Source organism: Scyliorhinus canicula, chromosome 21 (assembly GCF_902713615.1).
Source record: "Scyliorhinus canicula chromosome 21, sScyCan1.1, whole genome shotgun sequence".
In the NCBI taxonomy this organism is placed as follows: domain Eukaryota; kingdom Metazoa; phylum Chordata; class Chondrichthyes; order Carcharhiniformes; family Scyliorhinidae; genus Scyliorhinus; species Scyliorhinus canicula.
Window position 1 is genome coordinate 60,402,823 of NC_052166.1, and position 21,224 is coordinate 60,424,046.

At 48.4% G+C, this 21,224-nt stretch overlaps 1 protein-coding gene across 1 annotated transcript in view; it reads right to left on the reverse strand.

Annotated features, from left to right (window-relative positions):
* cercam (cerebral endothelial cell adhesion molecule) overlaps positions 1–21,224 on the reverse strand; it is a 90,362-nt gene that overhangs the window by 27,780 nt on the left and 41,358 nt on the right. The window contains exons 7-11 of the mRNA XM_038782031.1: positions 13,430–13,506; positions 11,633–11,739; positions 7,852–7,984; positions 4,793–4,920; positions 1,148–1,351 (exon numbers count right to left, since the gene is read on the reverse strand). Of these exons, the coding sequence (XP_038637959.1) occupies positions 1,148–1,351; positions 4,793–4,920; positions 7,852–7,984; positions 11,633–11,739; positions 13,430–13,506 (649 nt within the window). The remainder of the gene's footprint in view (positions 1–1,147; positions 1,352–4,792; positions 4,921–7,851; positions 7,985–11,632; positions 11,740–13,429; positions 13,507–21,224) is intronic.

Genomic DNA, 21,224 nt, shown 5'->3' on the forward strand with positions numbered 1-21,224 from the left:
CTCACTCGGACATCGCCGCCACCGGAAGTCTCACAACCACTGTTTGTTGTCTGAAAACATCAAAGGTAACATCATCGAGGAGCAACGCTCGTCTCTGCCTAATCTGAAAGTAGATGCTCCCACTTTATTTAGACTTTAGCAGCCAACCCAAAGTTCAGTATTTGAAGCAAGAGGAAGTTTATTGGGCTGGATTTTGCGGCAGCGCCTGCCACAAGTTCTTCATGGATGGGACATCATTTTCTCCCCTGTCACTACGCATTAACGTTGATATCAAGACTCCTCACAACAGGATCCAACTTATACTTGCCTGCAGCATCAAAACAGTAAAAATCCTGCAGTCCCTCAACCCACACCCTTTCCTACAAATTTAAGATAAAAAAAGGCCAACACCTGGATTTAGCGAAAATTCCCGCCTCAGCCGCCCACCTCAGGGGAAAGTGTCTACAAAGGCAGGATCCCCATTGTTAGGGGGCAGGGGCGGGGAGTGGGTGCGACCTGGAGTCGAGCCAGTCGTCCCGGGAAGAAGTTTGAGGGCAACCACAGAGGCAGAAACAAACAATGCTTCCTCTGGAAAGGAGGTGTTGCAGTATTCTAATAGCTATCTGGGATCTCAGTCAATTTGCTTAGTGGGCATGAGCAGGACCGTTTGAACTTACCTTTTCAAAGGCCCCCTCATACAGACTAGGGTTCGTTGCCTCTTCTGAATGGCTGGAAACCACGACTCTTTAGAATCCTGGTCCGACTTTAGGAAAATCGCGAGGAGTAGGATATGCCTATCTCCACAATGGAGCTGGCCAGATCTGGACTGCTGGATGCGGGCTTTTGACAGGAATCAGCCCACACACTTAAAAGGCATACCAAAAAATCATACAACCTCGGAATGGGGTCAGGAAGCCCGGAATGTTGACCCACCCGCCATGCTAAAAAGGGCTTCCAAGTCGACCCGATGCAGTGAAAATCCAGGCAACGCCTAACCATCGCTGCCCAACCTATGTCGCATCCCCTTTGCTTTCCAACCTGGGTGGCATTCTACAGGATGGGCCTTGGCCACTCAGCTTGGGTCAGCCATAAACGAGAAGAAAGCAGGCACTTTCAACAGCACAACCTTGTCAGACTGCACTTGGGAAACAAATTAAGGTTGACTCACTTTGTGTGCTTATCGTACATGATGGGAAGGAATTCATCCACAGGAAGTATCCTTTTCAATGGCTCAGCGTTGACCAATTTCTTCGCTCCCTGTAGTGAAATGGCGTAGGCCAGAGTCCAGTACGAATACTCTGCGACCACCAGATTTTGGACATTCTCTACCGCCTCCTCTCGATTGTGATTGACCAGTTTCCGACCAAGATAGCTGGAAAACGATACAGATTTAATATCTTCTCCCAACTTGATCCTTATCCTCGTTTAAATATCCTTTTTTAAGGCAACCCCCTCCCACATTCTGAGGTTTGAGTCAGAGGTGGTCCCAAGAACACAGAGTAAGGAAAAGCTGAACTCCCCCCCCCCCCCCCTCACCAAGGCACTGTACAATTGCAGGACTTTGTCAAACGCCTTCTGAAAGTCCAAATATACCACATCGACTGGCTCCCCCTTGTCGACTATACTGGTTACCTCTTCAAAGAATTCCAACAGATTTGTCACGTATGATTTTCCCTTCATAAATCCATGCTGACTCTGACTGACTGATCCTGCCACTGCTTTCTAAATGTTCCGCTATAAAGTCCTTGATAATGGAATCAAGCATTTTCCCCACTACCGATGTTAAGCTTACTGGTCTATAATTCCCTGCTTCCTCTCTACCTCCCTTTTTGAATATTGGAATGACGTGAGCTACGCTCCAATCTGCAGGGACAGTTCCAGAGTCTATAGAATCCCGGAAGATGACCACCAAAGCATCCACTATTTCCAGAGCCACCTCCTTAACCACTCTGGGATGCAGATTCTCAAGCCCCGGGGATTTATCCGTCTGCAATCCCATCAGTTTTCCCAGCACCATTTCTCTACTAATGTTGATCTGCCTCAGTTCTTCCCTCTCACTAAACCTTTCATTCTCCAACATTTCTGGGATCAGATTTGTATCCTCATTTGTGAAGACAGAACCAAAGTATGTATTCAATTGCTCAGCTATTTATTTGTCCCTTGTTATGCATTCCCCTGTTTCTGTCTATAGGGGGCCTACATTTCTCTTCACCAATCTCTTTCTCTTCACGTATCTGTAGAAACTCTTAGTGTCGGTCTTTATGGTCCCTGCAAGCTTCCTTTTGTACTGTACTTTTCCCTTCTTAATTAATCCCTTCGTCCTTCTTTGCTGAATTTGCTACTCATGTCATTATAAATGGGAGTGGTTGTGGGTTTGGAAGGTGCTGCCTAAGGAACCTTGGTGAGTTACAGTGCATCTTGTAGATGGTACACACGGCTGCCACTGGTCGACGGCGGTGGAGGGAGTGAATGTTTCTGGAAGGGGTGCCAATCAAGAGGGCTGCCTTGTCCTGGATGGTGTCGAGCATCTTGAGTGTTGTCGGAGCTGCACTCATCCATGCGAGTGGAGAGTATTCCATCACACTCCTGATTTGTGTTTTGTAGATGATGGGCAGGCTTTGGGGAGTCGGGAGGTGAATTATTCGCCACAGAATTTCCAGCCTCTGAACTGTGCTTGCAGCCACAGTATTTATATGGCTAGTCTAATTAAATTCTGGTCAATGGTAAGCCCCAGGATGTTGATTGTAGTGGATTCAGTGATGGTAATGCCATTGAATGTCAAGGGGAGATGGTTAGATTCGCTCCTGTTGGAGGTGGTCATTGCCTGGCACTTGTGTAGCGTGAATGTTACTTGCTACCTGCCAGCTCAAGGCTGGATGTTGTCCAGGTCTGGTTGCATTTGCATGTGGACTGCTTCAGTGTCTGAGGATTAGCATCAGGTGAGGACTGGATGGGAGATGCCAAGCATCATTGCTGTCGCTTACAGTCTATATGAACTGAGGGTCAGTTAGCTCAGTTGGCTGGACAGCTGGTCCATGATGCAGGGCAGCGTCAACAGCGTGGGTTCAACTCCCGTGCCAGCTGAGATCATCCATAGTGGCCCCACCTTCTCAATCTTGCTCCTCGCCTGAGGTGTGGTGACCCTCAGGTTAAACCACCACCAATCAGCTCTCTCTCAAAAGGGGAGAGCAGCCTACAGTCCTCTGGGACTACGGCGACTTAAATTTTGTTTCACACGAACTGGGATAGGCAGAGCGTGACACAGGGGTTTAACATAGAACATACAGTGCCGATTGAGTCTGCACCGACCCACTTAAGCCCTCACTTCCACCCTATTCCCGTAACCCAATAACTCCTCCTACCTCCTAACCAAAGCACCCGGAGGAAACCCACACAGACACGGGGAGAGCGTGCAGACTCCGCACAGACAGTGACCCAGCGGGGAATTGAACTTGGGACCCTGGTGCTGTGAAGCCACAGTGCTAGCCACTTATGCTACCGTGCTGCCATGGAAAAGCCATGGTGTAAGGAAAAGAGGCAAAATAACTACATGACATACAAAGAGATAGAAATATGCAAGCGTGCACAAAGAGAGCAACAATCATCTTCAAAAAAAGCACAATTCACAGGAAAATGAAGAATATTAATTATTAAGTTCATCATATTGCATAAGCTCATCCCACCCACCCATACCATGTGACTTAATAATAATAATAATCTTTATTATTGTCAGAAGTAGGCTGACATTAACACAGCAATGAAGTTACTGTGAAAATCCCCGAGTTGCCACACTCTGGCGCCTGTTCGGGTACACTGAAGGAGAATTCAGAATGTCCAAATTACCTAACAAGCACGTCTTTCGGGACTTGTGGGAGGAAACCGGAGCACCCGGAGGAAATCCACGCTGCACAGGGAGAACATGCAGACTCCGCACAGACAGTGACCCAAGCACGGAATTGAACCTGTGACCTTGGCGCTGTGAAGCAACAGTGCTAACTACTGTGCTACCGCGACGCCCTCTTGGGAGAGGTGGAAAAACAGATAATACTCCTGGACAATCAAGATATGGAATCAGTTGAGTTGATGAGTGTGAGAGGTGTGGGCGGGGGCCAGCGAATCACGTGCACATGTATTGGGGTTGCGAAATATTGGGAAGATTCTGGGTGGGAGTGTTCGCAGTCTTAGCCAGGATAGTGGAGGAGGAGGTGGACCCGGACCCTTTGGTGGCGATAATTGGGGTCTCAGAAGCCGGAGCTCATGGAGAGGAGGAAGGCCGATGCCTTGGCCTTCGCCTATCTGATAGCATGGCGGCGAATTTTGCTGGAGTGGCGGTCGGCGTCGCCACCGGGGGTAGCGGCTTGGTTGGGTGACCTGTAAAACTTCCTGCGATTAGAGAAGATAGAGAAGATAAAGTATGATTAAGGGGCCCTTCAGGGGGGGGGGGGGGGGGGGGGGGAGGAAAGGTGGGGGATGTTTGTGACCGTGTCTGAGGGGCTGTTCGTTGCGGGGGTGGGGGGGGGGGGGGGGGGGGGGGGGGTGTAAAGGGGAAAAATCTGTACAGACTGTATAGTTGATTGTAGGGAAGTATCTTTCCCGGTGTATTTGTTCGCTATACCCTGTTTTGATACATGTTTGTAATAAAATACATTAAAAATTACTGGACAATGATGGGGGAAAGCTCCTCTACAGCTACCCCCCCTCCCCCCCACCTTGTAAGACTGAAGCTATTCCAGGGATATCGCATTGGCGCTGATTTAAGTCACCTGATTACTTCCCTCAAACGATTAATGTTCCATCTTTAATATTTACTTACATAAGGTCCCACGTCAAACCGACATCCTCGATTTCTGCCAGCAGTCTCACCAACTTCCTCTTAAAATAGCCCTCAAACCTCACATCATCTTCAAACACCACGACCTTGTTCAGCTTTCGATCCACAACCTGCGACCACATTCAAATATCATTAGCCCAATCGGCGCGGGGGGGGGGGCGCTTGGAGTGCAGACTCGCCAGAATGGTACCAGGTCTTAGAGGGTTAATTCAGGAGGACAGGGTTTCACAAACCTGACCCGCAGTCTGTTTCGCTCAGAAGGTTGAAGGATGTGCTGATTGAGATGTTTACAAATGACCGGGGGGGGGGGGGGGGGGGGGGGGGGACACTATCTCCACTAGTGTGGGAAATCAAGAACAGAGTTAACAATCGTAACGATCGTAAAACTGGAGCGAAGCCAGTCAGGAGAGAAAACAGGAATCATTTTCCACCAGGGCATTAGTAGAAATCGAGGATTCTCTTCTTTGCAAAGATGTGAATGGTCAGGCAATTGGAACTTTCAAGACAGAGATAGATGGGTTTTTGTTAGATAAGGGTGTCAAATGATATGGAGCAAAGGTAGGAAATTAAACATGGACTAGCCATGATCTATTTCAATGGCAGGATAGGCCTGCGGGGATCTGTTAATTAGTGACCAGAAGAACTCCAGCTTTGTTTCCATTTGGCAGTACTGGGGTTACAATTTACAGCAGTGTTCCTGGACTTGGAATGGGAAAAACGTGCCAAGGTTCACTCTCCTAACCTTCAACCAGTGACCCTTGCTGGAAAGTGTGTGATATGCCTGGTTCAAGACACGATTAGTTTTGGCGCAGAGCAGAGATTAAAATCAAGCAGGCCAAGAATAAACACTAGGAAAAGTTTCACAATACAAGAATGGGAACTATGTCCCTGGCATTGTGACCCATTCTCACTGCCTGGGCTCAGCAGAGACTGAGGATTGAAGGTAATCAATGCAGCTCAGCATCACTTTGTACAGTCCATTCGGCCTCAGAACCAACGCCAAAACCTAATAACATGGAACCTGAAGAAGCTGATCCAAGTCGATGGGTGGCACGGTGGCACAGTGGTTGGCACTGCTGCCTCACAGTGGCAGGAACCTGGGTTCGATTCCAACCTTAGGCAACTGTCCGTGCAGAGTTCGCACGTCCCCCCCCCCCCCCCCCCCCCCCCCCCGTGTCTGTGTGGATTTCCTCCTGGGTTCCTCCCACCATCCAAAGATTCGCAGGTTAGGTGGCTTGGCCATGCTAAATTTCCCATCTGTGTCCTAAGATTAGTTGGGGTTACGGGGATAGGGTGGGGCCGTGGACTGAGGTGGGGTCCTCTTTCAGAGGGTCGGTGCAGCATTGAAGGGCCAAATGGCCTCCTTCTGCACTGTAGGGATTCTATGATTCTACGGTTAAAAGTAGAGGCTGCTCTGATAGGCTCAGTGGTATTTTAGCATTGTATAAAGTAACATGACACGCCAAACAAGCCTATGCTAAATTGGCCAATCTCAACCTGTATGGTTGGTGGTGCAGCCATTACAATAAGGTTCAACACCTCAAATCTTCCAAAAGGAAGGTGTAGATTCCACACAGAATGGCCACAAGGAAATAATAAGATAGGGTGCAAAAACTGTATTGATTAACATATATAAACTAGACTATTCCACCCCGACCTTCACTTAGTTCAGGGTTTTAACACTGCACAGGCTCCCCTCGTGAAGGGGAAGCTCCATCCCATTACAAATGTGAGGTAATGCATTTTGGAAGGTCTAATGCAGGTAGGAAATATACAGTGAATGGTAGAACCCTCAAGAGTATTGACAGTCAGAGAGATCTTGGTGTGCAGGTCCACATGTCATTGAAAGGGGCAACACAGGTGGAGAAGGTAGTCAAGAAGGCATACAGCCATGCTTGCCTTCATTGGCCGGGGCATTGATTATAAAAATTGGCAAGTCATGTTGCAGCTGTATAGAACCTTAGTTAGGCCACACTTGGAGTATCATGTTCAATTCTGGTCCCCATACTACCAGAAGGATGTGGAGGCTTTAGAGAGGGTGCAGCAGAGATTTACCAGGATGTTGCCTGGTATGGAGGGCATTAACTATGAGGAGAAGTTGAATAAACTTGATTTGTTCTCACTGGAACAAAGGATGTTGAGGGGCGACCTGATAGAGGTCTACAAAATTATGAGGGGCATAGACAGAGTGGATAGTCAGAGACTTTTTCCCAGGGTAGAGGGGTCAACTACTAGGGGGCATAGGTTTACGGTCCGAGGGGCAAGGTTTAGAGGAGATATATGTGGTAAGTATTTTTACACAGAGGGTCGTGGGTGCCTCGAACTTGCTGCCGAAGAGGTGGTGGAAGCAGGGACGATAGTGACGTTTAAGGGTCATCTTGTCAAATACATGAATAGGATGGGAATAGAGGGATACAGACCCCGGAAGTGTAGAAGATTGTAGTTTAGACAGGCAGCATGGTCGGCGCAGGCTTGGAGGGCTGAAGGGCCTGTTCCTGTGCTGTACCTTTCTTTGTTCTTTGTTACCAGGGAAGTTGGTACCCAGCAGAGGGCGCGGGGAACCGAATGGTCCACACCCCTGACCTCCGTGGGGGTTGTAACGGAGACTGCTGTCCCTGGCTGCTATCCGACGCTGCAAACTCGCAGTGTTAGCCTGTGAGGCCCCTCATCGCACTTCCCAGACGCACAAATGAAGAACAGTTATTTTGCGGAGTTATCTAATGGACGGCAGCTTCCACACAACTGTCTCGAGCATGAGTCAACGGCACCAGGAGAGGAGAAACCCATATAAGGTCAAACCTCCACACAGTTCAATGTCTGCCAACCTCCATTAAATTTAATTGGTGGGACAAATGGGAAATGTCCAGAGCATGCCAGAGAAAATACATCATTTATCACATGATTTAATTAAGTTGACTCTTCTGTGTTTCTATGGACACGACACTTTGGATCACAGGGTTTCAAACTCAAAAACCCAGAACAAAAGCGTAGCAATACAAAAAAATTACAAAATAAAAAGTCAACATGCCAACTTTACATACCTCTTTCCAGATGGAATGGTGGCTGAGAAAACATCCAACTTCTCCCTTGGTGAGAATCCTGCCGGAGAATGGGTCGTAATATCCAGGCAACATGTTAATTCCCATGGATTTTATTGTGCTGCTATTCAGAGCACTGAGGAGAGAGAATTAGCAACGTCAGCAAACAGCCATTCGGCCCTCAAATTTACAAATGCACACAACCTGCAGCGAGCAAGTCTCAGAACGGTAACACTGTTTCCTGTAAGCCAGGCGCTTAGGGGTTTAAACCTCCCTTTGTGACTCCAAACACACTGGGGCCGTAAGTTCCTCGGCATGGCAATCAGAACCACTGCGTACCTACTTACCTGCCCCAAATTTCCTCCATGCCTGTCTCACCCAGCCTTGCTGACTCAGGTCTAGGCAGCACGCTACCAGGAGGCCCAGTGTCAAAGTCTAACTGAGCCGGAGTGAAGAAGGGAACACTCCCATTTCCACTGCACTAGCTGCCGTAGAGAAGGCAAGTATAGAGGGGCTGGTTTAGCACAGGGCTAAATCGCTGGCTTTTAAAGCAGACCAAGGCAGGCCAGCAGCACGGTTCAATTCCTGTACCAGCCTCCCCGAACAGGCGCCGGAATGTGGCGACTAGGGGCTTTTCACAGTAACTTCATTTGAAGCCTACTCGTGACAATAAGCGATTTTCATTTCATTTCATTGTAAAGGTCGAATTGAAATTGACAGGACAGGGAGAAGGCAAGTGTGTCAGGTCAGTGGATAGGATTTGGGGGGGAAACGGGACGGAGCGGGATGGGGGGTGTCCAACTGGGTTGAGTCGGGAGAGTTTGTTTTCGGGATTGCCAGCCCTGTTTGGGGGTGGGGTCATTTGGGTCAGGCTGTGCAGGGTGGGGATCCCAGGGTTAGTCAGGGGGTTGGGGGAGTTCCTGACCAGCGGGGGGAAGGGTTTGCAGTTGTTGAGGGTGGGGGCCTGTCTTTTGTAGGAACATTTTAAATATTTATTAGACATTTCTTGTCCTTCACTGACTGCAGAAACACCCTAAAGATGAGACTCTCTTGTCAAAAGGAACCCTGGGGTTTTCTTTAAATTCACATACGCTATTATTTCCCTCAATTTCAAACAGTAATTCAATTGATAGATCTGATGGCTGACGTGTCAACGCACTACTGAGTGTGTCTTGCACTTGTAAGGTTCTAGTTTGCAGGTTTGAATATTCAGAGTCATACAGCAAGACTTCGACAACATCAGGCTTGGGCTGATAAGTGGCACAAACGTTATTCATTGCCAAGAAGAGTCTAACCATCTCCCCCTGACATTTAATGCCATTACTATTGCTGGATCTCCCACTGACAACATCCAAGGGCTTACCATTGACCAGAAACTTAACTGGACCGACCACGTTAACACTGTTGCTACAAAAGCAGACCAGAGATTTGGAATCTTACAGAGAGTAACTCACCTCCTGACACCTCAAAGCCTGCCCACCACCTACAAGGCACAAGTCAGGACTGTGATGGAATGCTCCCCATTTGCCTGAATGGGTGTAGCTCAAACAACACTAAAGAAGTTTGATACCATCCAGGATAAAGCAGCCCGCTTGATTGACACCTCACCCACCTTAAACATTCATTCCCTGAAGTCCCAGAAACCCTCCACCTCCAAATTCTGCACCTGGAACTCACTCCCTCACAGCACTGTAGGAGTACCTACATCACATGGGCTGTGGCAATTCAAGCACGCAGCTCACCACCAGCTTCTCAAGGGCAATTAGGGATGGGCAACAAATGCTGGCCTAGCCAGCGACGCCCACATGTCATGAATTAGGTTTTTTAGAAATTGATTTCAATTGGCAGGAGGGGCATGGGAAATGATGGCCCCACCAGAAATGCAACCAGGCTTTGCCTTTTCAATTACCCCACAATCACGATGAACAAAAGTGTTTCTACATCAGGCAAGGATAGGATCGGGCAAGGCCATGATGCCCCCCCCACTATGGTATAGTCTGCCAAGTTCGGTCACTATGGTGCCTGGCACTGTACTAGTCTGGTACACAAGCTGAGGAGGGGGGAAACGGGCAAAACAGAATCATTTGTTTCAAAGTCCATTGCTACGTCAAGAAAACTGAAATAAACTATTTGAACCATAGAATTCCTACATTGAAGAAGGGGGCCATTCAGCCCATCAAGACTGCACCGACCCTCTGAAAGAGCACCCTACCTAGGACCACTCCTCCCCTGCCCTAGCCCCATAACCCCATTTAATCTGTTCATCTTTGGACACTATGGGGCAATTGAGCACGGCCAATCCACCTAACCTGCACATCTTTGAACTGTGGGAGGAAAACGGAGCAGCCGGAGGAAACCCACGCACACACGGGGAGGGTGTGCAGACTCCGCACAGACAGGAATTGAACCCAGGTCCCTGGCGCTGTGAGGTAGCAGTGCCAACCACTTTTCCACTTTGTCAGTGATTACATTCATCATCAGTTTTGCATACTATCTAATAAATTAAAGAAGCAAATCCTAGCCCAGCCACACACACACACAGTGAAAATACAGCCACATTTTACTGGCTCCTTTCAAATTCCCCTCGGGGTCATTTCTCTACTCTTGGCATCAGGCCAACGTCCCGAGGCACATTTAATTTAAAGAAATTGCAGCCACATTTTCTCGATTAGCTGCAGATTCATAACTGGGCCATGATTACATCCGTCCATGCCAACCCCTTGGTTTTATATTCCCTTCAGGTGCTTGGATAAAGACTGTAGTGAATCAGACGTGTTAGTGGTAGGCAGGGGGTGGGGGACATAAAGGTTGGGGGGGGGGGATTCAACAGTGACGGAGGAGGGTCAGTTTTCATTTCACCTCTAACTGGGAAAGCCATTGCCTCTTGCTTTATTTGTGCCCCTGTGCTGGAGCCCTTCTCCAAGTTGCCATTCTATATGGAAGAACCTGGGTCTCAGATAATTCAATCCAACACTGTCCATGTCCAAAGCCAATGCACACACTGGAACAGAAACAGGAACTATGCTCGGGTTTTCACTCTGAATGAGCAGTTAACTTTATTCCCAGTAATGTGTGGATTGGTGAAGAACTTTGGACAGGCCACTGAAAAACACACTGTTCCTCTCAACTGCAAGATTTTAACCTTCACCTGAATCAACAGTGTGGTGATCTTTGTGAGGTTGTTGGCGGGATGGAAACGTAGTGTTCACAAAGACACTTGAAGATAGGTTAATCAACAAAGCTAAATTTATTTACACTACTTAAATTAAAGTCTGACACTTATTCCTACAGTAAACAAATACATTATATTAAGCTATACTCACTAACACCATCTCTATACTCTAACTTTAACTATATTCTACCCTCTGTAGCACTACTATGCACTTCACTCCAGCCTCCTCTCCTCTACTCCACTCTCTCCCAGAAGCCTCAGAGTCAGTGCCTTTTATAGTACTGTCCCTAGCTCCATCGAGTGGCCAATTGTAAAATGACAACTCTTCACATTTCTATAATGTCGCAACCAGGGCAGGCAGATAGTAAATGGTCCAATTGCACATTCTATGGAGCTACTGGGTTGATAACCAATACTCTTATTCCACAGATAAAAGCAAATTACTGCGGATGCTGGAACCTGAAACGAAAGCAGAAAATGCTGGACAATCACAGCAGGTCTGACAGCATCTGTGGAGAGAGAAGGGAGCGAACGGTTCGAGTCTGGATGTCTCTTTGTCAAAGAGCACCCCCCACCCCCCTCCGCTTTAAGCTCCACTGAAGATTGACTGACCTTCCATCCACCGCATCAATTATCTTGCAGTCAATCTCCTGCTCATACAACGCCTGAAGCATCCTCTTCCGTCGGTCTGGGCGTCGCTGCAGGTTTATTAGAAAAACCTGCAAAAAAAATCAAACAGCAATATTAAACCTCCCTTTGTGTATCGCGCTGACAAACAGCTTCATGTGCTACAGCCCCATGGGCCCCAGGTTTCTAAGATGCTGTCCCGCCAGTCAAAACTCAGATTTGCTAAAATGTGTGACTTCCAAAGGGAGAATGAACAAGGATTTTAAATTTAATTTCTTTCATCAAGGTGGCCAGAACGGTCAAATTGAGAGGAAGAGAGGGAGGAAGGTAAACAAAAAGGAACGCAGAACCAACACTTGTCAATAATCCCAATCATATTTTAGGGCTAAAAGCAATAATTGTATCTGTCTAATTTATTACTGTAATCTTACGGCTGGATTCTGCCACCCTGCACGTTCGCCAAGGACGGGAAGCAGACCATGTAAAGGTCTGTTGACCTCGGACGGGAATTTCCGGTCGTGAGGCAGGCGTGGCCGGAGAATCCCGCCCTTAGTGCTTCATTTCAGCATCAATCTGAGAGAGTGAAATATATTGGACTAGTTGTTCCAGGGCGCCCTGAAGGTCAAGATGTTCCTGAAAATCTCTCCCTCTCTCTCTCTCTCTCTTCCATGCCCGAGGTTGCTCAGCAAGGTACAATAATGGCACCACAAGAAGGGGCAGGCTTCAAGAGCAACAGTAACCAATACAGGAACTGAACCCCTCACTGTTAATGCCATTAAGCATCACATTATTAACCATCAAAGTAAACCTGCTCAACATTCATGGCAACACATAAAAGACACAAAGAATGAGGCCATTTGACCCAACTAATCATTTGCCCACAGAATGACAAACTTGAGGAGCGGGATTCTCCATCCCGACGCACCCATTTTCTGATGCGCTGTGCCCCCCGCCGGCAGAGGGATTATCTGTCCCGCCAGCCGGCCAATGGGGTTTCCCATTGTGGGCAGCCCCACGGCATCGGGAAATCCCCGGGCGTGGGTGCGCTGCCGGCGCAACGGAGAACCCCGGCAGCGGAGAATCCAGCTCCATGTCTTTCATGTCCCGAAAGAGTTCCACAAGATGAAAGATTGGCATTGAGTAGGGAGAATAATCAGGGGAGGTGACAAAAGCACACTCAAAGAGTTATTTGAGAAATAGCAAGAGAATATTAAAGGAGAGAATCCTAATAAACGATGGTGGGATTGGGAGCTGAGGAAGAGACGAGGAGGTAAAGCTTGGCAGGAATACAATGGGGATTGGAGTTTGAAGAACAGGTGATACGCACGGAGGTGGGGGTGCAGCAGTAGAGCCGACCACAACAGTTGAGGTATCTGAAGATACCCAATTTTTTTTTTTCCAATTAAGGGGCAATTTAGCGCGGCCAATCCACCTAAACTGCACATCCTTGGGTTGTGGGGGTGAAACCCACGCAGACACGGGGAGAATGTGCAAACTCCACACGGACAGTGACCCAGGGCCGGGATTTGAACCCAGGTCCTCAGTGTCGCAGTCCCAGTGCTAACCACTGAGCCACATGCCGCCTCTGAGATCCGAAGATGAGGACAAACAATTTGATATCTTCGATTCCTGGGAAAGAAACCAATGGGAGATCGGTAGGAACAGAAGTGATGGGCGGGTAGGATAAGCGTGTGACCCAACCTCTTTCTCAACTTTGTTTTGAATTCTGCTACGCCTTACCCCAGCCACGGCGAGACGCCGCCACCTCAGCACCGTGCTTACCTCATCAAATGCCATTTTATCTGGGTACTTTGGCGGGAGATGGGTGAATTGTGATAGGTGCATTGAAGGCCCATCAACTGCAAGAGAAAAGAGAAAACCTTCCTGATATAAATCAACAATTCAACTCACATTTCAACTCACATTTTCACAGTCATTTGGATGATCTTGGCTCAGATAAATACCTACATGGTCTTTGCAAATAATAATACTAATAATAATATGCATTATGTTTCGGATATTGATACAGCTTTTAGCATTATTGAGTGTTAAGTAATGGGACACTTTGAGTACATTAGTGTTGGTCTTAACTGTTCCAATCGGGTGAGAATGAGAGATTTGTGTGGATCAACCCCCCCCATTTTACACATCTCCCTGAATAACGGGAAGGTTAAAATTGGCTCCTTGTCATTAGCATCAAGCAATCCCTGGGAGGTGACGGAAGACAAGTTGAGTGAAGCTCTCTCCGCTCTGCTCCAGTGTTAGCCCCAGCCTTCAGCTACCCTGGGCATCCCAGGCTACACTGGTGGGCAGCTCCAGTGATCACACCAGCTGCTGAATGAGCCTGACGATCGTGGTTAAAGCCCATTGGGCTTCACACCCATTAGGAACTGGTTCAAGACCCTCTCAAACCCATTCCACAAGCCGGTAGAGGAAACCTTCATCCCTTCAGTCTGAGCGAGACTGAAACTAATCCTGGAGGTAAAAGGGAACTGTCCAAACAACGGCATTGCTCTGCCATCATATCTGGTCACTATATCTAAGTAACATTGCGTACGATGTTTAGAATCACAGAATTCCTACAATGCAGAAGGAGGCCATTCGGCCCATCGACCTACTGATGGGGCTGTGGAAAATGGGTGGCTGACCCACACAAATCTCTCATTGCCACCCGATTGGAAAAGTTAAGACCAACGCTAATGCACCGACCCTACTTTACCCACTCCCCCGTCCTGTCCCCATAAACCCACCAAGGGACAATTTAGCAAACCTATACCAGTTACATTTTATAATCTGTATTGATTATTATAGAATATTATAACAAACATATTTACTGATATATTTTATAGCATTCATTAAATATTGAACACAAACTTTTTGTTTGCTAATTTACATTGTATTTATACTGTGTGCATATAAATATGATGACAGCATCAACAGTTCACTGTCCCAGTACAGTTACAACACTGACATCTACTCAGCAATGTGGGAAATTGCCCAGGTATGTCCTGTACACAAAAAGCAAAATTCAACCTGGCTAATTACCACCCCATCAGTCTACCCTCGATCACCAATAAGGTGATGGAAGGGATCATCAACAATGCTCTCAAGTGGCACTTACTGATCAATAACCTGCCCACGGATGCTCAGTTTGGGTTTCCCCAGGGTCACTCAGCTCCTCTCCTCATTACAGCCTTGGTTCAAACATGGACAAAAGAGCTGAATGCCCGACGTGAGGTGAGAGTGACTGCCGCTGACATTAAGGCATCATTTGGCCGGGTATGGCATCAAGGAGCCTAACTAAACTGGAGTCAATGGGAATCAGGGGGGAAACTCTCCGCTGGTTGGAGTCATACCCGGCACAAAGGAAGATGGTTGAGGTGTTTGGAGGTCAATCATCTCAGTTCCAGGACATCACTGAAGGGGTTCCCCAGGGTAGTGTCCTGGGCCCAACAATGTTCAGCTGCTTCATCAATGACTTCCCTTCTGTCATAAGGTCAGAAGTGGGGATGTTCACTGATGACTGCATAATGTTCAGCACTATCCAGAACTCCACAGCTACTGAAGCAGTCCATGCGCAAATCCAGCAGGACCTAGACAATATCCAGGCTTGGGTTGACAAATGGCAAGTGGCATTCACATTGGAAAAGTGCCAGGCAATGATCATTTCCAACAAGAGAGTATCTGACCATCACCCCTTTACTTTCAATGGCAACAGCATTGCTGAAAACCCCACTATCAACACCCTGGAGATACTAAACTAGCCATATAAATACTGTAGCTACAAGAACAGGTTAGAGGCAGTAACTCACTTCCTGATTCCCCAAAGCCTGTCCATCAACTAAAAGGCACAAGTCAGGAGTGTAATGGAATACTCTCCACTTGCCTGGATGAGTGCAGCTCCAGTAACACTCAAGAAGCTTGACACCATCTAGGAAAAAGCAGCCCTCTTGATTGCTCCCCCTTCCACAAACATTCAATCCCTTCACCATCGACAAACAGTGGCAGCCGTGTGCATCATGTACAAAATGCACTGCAGGAACTGACCAAGGTTCCATAGACAGCACCTTCCAAACCCACAACCACTTTCATCCTGAAGGACAAGGGCACCAGATACCTGGTAACCCCAGGGCCGGCCCAAGGTACCGGTAACTCGGGCAGTCGCCCGGGGCGCCATGTGCGAGGGGGTGCCAGAGACTCGGGTCTCGCGCATGCGCAGTTGGGCCGGTGCCAACCAGCGCATGCACGGTGGCCGCCCTCCCCCAGGGCCCCCCCCCTCCGTCCGCCCCCGTCTGGCCCCGCCCCCTGCCTCGGCCCCGCCCCCCCCCACCCCCGCCTCGGCCCCCCCTGCCTCGCCCCCCCCCCCTTCGCCCCCCCCCCCCTTCGCCCCCCCCCCCCCCTCGGCCCCACCCCCCCCGAACGGCGCTGAAGTTCAGCTTGCCCGGGGCGCCAGCAACCCTAGGGCCGGCGCTGGGTAACCCCACCACCTGGAGGTTCCCCTCCAAGTCACTCATCGCCATGACTTGGAAATATATCGCCGCTCCTTCACTGCTGCTGGGCCAAAATCCTGGAACTCCCTCCTGAACAGCATTGTGGGTATACCTATACCATATGGACTGCAGCGGTTCAAGAATGGTCAATAAGGCAATAATTGGTGGTCTAGTCAGCGACGCTCACTTCCCGTAAATTAATTTTGAAAAAAACATAGCAGTAGTGAATGGAGCCCTGTACATTGAGAAGACACATTAATTAATAAATATGGAATTAAATGTTAGTCTCATTAATAATGAGCATCAACCCACTGGATTGCTGTGGCAACACATCTGGTTCACTAATTGCCTGGAAGCCCCCCCCCCCCCCCCCCCCGCCCCCCCCAATGTGGCTCCAGATCCACAAACATATGTGATTACTTCTGAAATAGCCCAGCAATTAAGGCACTCAATTGTATCAAATTGCTAACGCACATGGGGTGCAATGGTTCAGGAATGTTCACCTCCACCTTCTCAAGGGAAATTAGGGACAGGCAACAAATACTGTCCTACCCAGCAACACCCGCAGGCCATGTTTTAAAACAGGCTCACTGCAAAGAGGATTCGTGACGGTTTGCCGTGTCGGTGTGATGACCCCGGGATCGATTGCCACAGAACCAGCCAAGTCCCGAATAATATGACCCTGACCAATGTGCCATGCAGGGGGCATACCAGGGGGCGAGGCTGGCAGTGAACTTGCTGATACAAGTGATGAGAAGCTCGGAAGGAAAAATAAAAGGATGAAAACAATTAGATACCAGCCCCCTGGGGAGGGGTGCATGCAAGTATGTTTTGGGGCAAGGAGGGTCACTTGTTTTTTTTTTACAAGCACCGAGCTCCACTCGGAACCTTGCAAATGTTACATTACACACTGTAACCTTTGTGCTGTCCAGCCTTCTGCCAACCAGATTCTCTTTTTTTTTTTTAAATAATTTTTATTGAAAGAGTTTTTCCATACAGACATTTACCCCTACTAATTTTTAAATTATTTACAACACAATCCCTCTAGGCAAATGTCCCTCCCTCGCCCGCCCTCTCGCGCGCACCAGTCCTCCCCCCCCCCCCCCCCCCCAGGCAACCTTAACAACCAAGGCAGCCTACAGTTTCAGACATGAGCAGCGAGCAGGCTTGCCCGCGTTACAGTCGTGCGTGTCCCCCCACGACCCTTGCTGCCCCCCCCCCCCCCCCCCCCCCCCCTCCCTCCCGGGTTGCTGCTGCCACGACCCCGAACGTCTATCTCTGATCTAAAAAGTCAAGGAAAGGTTGCCACCGCCTGGCGAATCCCTGTACCGACCCTCTCAGGGCAAATTTGATCCTTTCTAGCTGAATATAGCTAGCCATATCGTTAATCCAAGTTTCAACGCTTGGAGGCCTCGCGTCCTTCCATTGAATTAATATCCTTCGTCGAGCCACTAGGGACGCAAAGGCCAGTATTCCGGCCTCCCTAGCCTCCTGTACCCCCGGTTCTACCCCGACCCCAAAGATCGCAAGCCCCCATCCTGGTTTGACCCTGGACCCCACCACCTTCGACACCGTCCTTGCCACCCCCTTCCAGAACCCTTCCAGCACCGGACATGCCCAGAACATATGCACGTGGTTCGCTGGGCTTCCCAGACATCTGACACACCTGTCCTCACCCCCAAAGAACCGGCTCATCCTTGTCCCCGTCATGTGAGCTCTATGCAGCACCTTAAATTGAATGAGGCTCAGTCTCGCACACGAGGAGGAAGAGTTGACCTTCTCCAGTGCATCCGCCCACGTCCCGTCTTCTATCTGCTCTCCCAGCTCCCCTTCCCACTTGGCTTTCAGCTCCTCCCCCGATGCTGCTTCCGCCTCCTGCATTATCTTGTAGATGTCTGATATCTTCCCCCCTCCGACCCAGACCCCCGAGAGCACCCTATCACTCGCCCCCTTACTGGGGAGCAGGGGAAACCCCTCCACCTGCCGCCTAGCAAATGCCTTGCCAACCAGATTCTCTAACTGGAATTTCTAATCTTCCCCGAATATCGACCATCACTTTACCAATCAGCAGCAATTACAAAGTTATCCAGAAGCCGTATCTATATATCGTATTGTTTTATACTTTAATTTATCTTTTAATGTATGTTGAAGAATAGGGTCGGATTTCTCCAGCCGTTGGGATTCACTTTTCCCGCTGGCAGTGTACCCTCGCCCATGGGTTTCCCGGCGGTGTGGAGTATTCAATTCTGGTTGCCACACTACCAGACGGATGTGGAGGCTTTAGAGAGGGTGCAAAAAAGATTTACCAGGATGTTGCCTAGTATGGAGGACATTAGCTATGAGGAGCGGTTGAATAAACTCGGTTTGTTCTAACTGGAACGACGGACGTTGAGGGGCGACCTGATACAGGTCTACAAAATTATGAGGGGCACAGACAGAGTGGATAGTCAGAGGCTTTTTCCCAGGGTAGAGGGGTCAATTGCTAGGGGGCATAGGTTTAAGGTGCGAGGGGCAAGGTTTAGAGATGTACGAGGCACGTTTTTTTTACACAGACAGTAGTGGGTGCCTGGAACGCGCTGCTGGAGGAGGTAGTGGAAGCAGGGATGATAGTAGTATTTAAGGGGCATCTTGACAAATACATGAATAGGATGGGAATACAGTAGAGGGATACGGACCCAGGAAGTGGAGAAGATTTTTGTTTAGATGGGCAGCATGGTCGGCACAGGCTTGGAGGGCCTGTTCCTGTGCTGTACCTTTCTTTGTTCTTTGTTCTTTTGTGGGGTGGTTTCAATTGGAAATCCCATTGACAAGCGACAGGAAGAGAGGATCCCTCCGCCAGCGAATGGCGTGTCGCTGAGGAACACGCGGTTCAGGGACCGGAGAATCCAGTATAATTAATACTTTTCTATACTTCCTGAGTTCTGGAATATGAGTTTACGCAACACGTATTGCTCTGTATTCCATTGGTAAGTGGAACTCTTCGTTAACCGGCATTTTGCTTAACTACCCATTTCCATGCATACTGGATAATAAAGATTTTGCTGCATTGCGGTGAAATTATGATTTTTATTCAAAATGAAAACCCAATGTAGTTTAGTTCGTAGTTTAAAAAACATTCAGAGGTGATAATAAGTTGACTCAACCAGGCCTCATGCATTTTTCTTTGTTTAAATAGATTTGCTCGCAACTGCTAAAGTCCCCCTTCCAAAAAAAATAAATAAACTTGGAAGGAGGGAAATGAAATAAAAGACTGGAAAATCTGGAATTAATCTGAAGGAAGTGTCGGCAAACCTTTGCAAAACACTGGGTTTGGCTTCAACCCGGAGCAGGACATTCAATTCTGGCTACCACAGCTCAGAAAGGATGTGAAGACTTTAGAGAGGGTGTAGAAGATTTTAGCGCAGTGGCTCAAAGGTGAGAGGCTTCAGTCACGTGGATGGATGGGAGAAGCTGGGGCTGTTCTACTTAGAAAAGAGGGAGTTGAGAGGAGATTTGATCGAGGGCTGTTCAAAACCATGAGGGGTGTGGACACAGTGGAGAGGGAGGTACTGCTCCAATTAGCTGACGGGTCTAGAACCAAAAGACGCTGATCTGAGGCGACTGGCAAAAATAACTGAAGACATTAGAATAAAACGTTTCTTTGTGCAGTTTCATTGAGCGTTTCGGGTCTGCGTGGCGGAGGCGGGTTCAATCTTTTCAAAAAGAAATTGGATCATTATCCGAACAGAAAAAAGTTGGAGGGAAACCGGTAAAAGATAGAGAAGTGGGACTTGCTGCATTGTTCTCACAGAGAACAGCCATGGACACAACGGGCTTAACGGCCTCCTTCTGTGCTGTAACCACTATGGTAATTCTATGCCAACAAATAGATAAAACAGATTAATGTGTCATCAGAGTCTCCTGAATATTTATGCCGTTGATCAACTGCTTGTCCAACATTCTCTGCTTTTATTTCCGTGTCCTGACACTCCGGGTTTGCTCTTAAAGTTGGAGGCTTGTTCTTCAGCATTTGGCCGGAATTTTCCAGCACTCCTGGGAAGGGCCTGTTCTGTGCTGTACTGTTCTATGTTCCTCTCCACCGTCCTCCCCCCTCCCATCGTAGGTTTCCAGGCCGGCGAGCCATTGAAATCTCCAATCACACTAGTGGGACTGGAAGATCGGACTGGCGTGAAGGGCTGGAAAAGTCCGGCCTATGTATTGCAGGCTGACACAGAGGAAAGCGGTACTGCTGAGGTTCGTTCTGGTGGTTGATAAGCCTTAACGCCACTGGCTAGAAGCTGGATGGGGGCAGACATTTTGTATGTCAGCGTGACATCAGGGCTGCACAGGGCACCGTGGGCAGCACTCCAAAACGATACCATCAAAACTGGCAGCTCCCCAGCCCCGACCCTAAGTAGTAATGCAGTAATGTAGTACTTAACATTTAAGACAGACACTGACCGCTCTATCCTCCTTTGTAAGATTAGGACTATTGCCCCCTTTAAAATATGCAGGCTTCTACAGAAACAAAGAGGATATTAGGGAGCCAATGTTTACACATAAAAATACTTAAGGCTCCTGGATTCCACAATTCCTCTCTTTAATTCCGAAGGAATTCTCAAAATACCACTTCAATTTAGGAGCAAGGCTCCAATTCCACTTAATCACTGAGAACGATGTAGTTGCCACGGCTCTTGCATTTTGTTTGTGTCTGTTTCTGTCCACAAGCCAAGTGGTCATGGTGACTGTTAAAATGGTGCTTGTAAACCAGGCTGTCTCCATAAGATTAACTGACTGCTGGAGAGCTTGAGGAAACAAATGTCAACACTTGAGACTCGGGGGTTTCGTCACTTTACTCCAGAAAGGTACTGGGAGAGAACAGCAACCACTAATCAAAATAAAATAAAACAAACACTAGCCATAGTAGGCCACAGCTTGTTCTCTCACTTCAGTTTCTTCCTCCACTGACCATCAGCTCCCTCTTTGCTCATCATTCCTGACTTGTTTACTGGAGAGAATGGTACGCCAATGGTCAGCAGAGCAACAGGTCACCAGGTTCCTATGCTAATGGCGGCACAGTAGCACAGTGGGCAGCTCTGTTGCTTCAC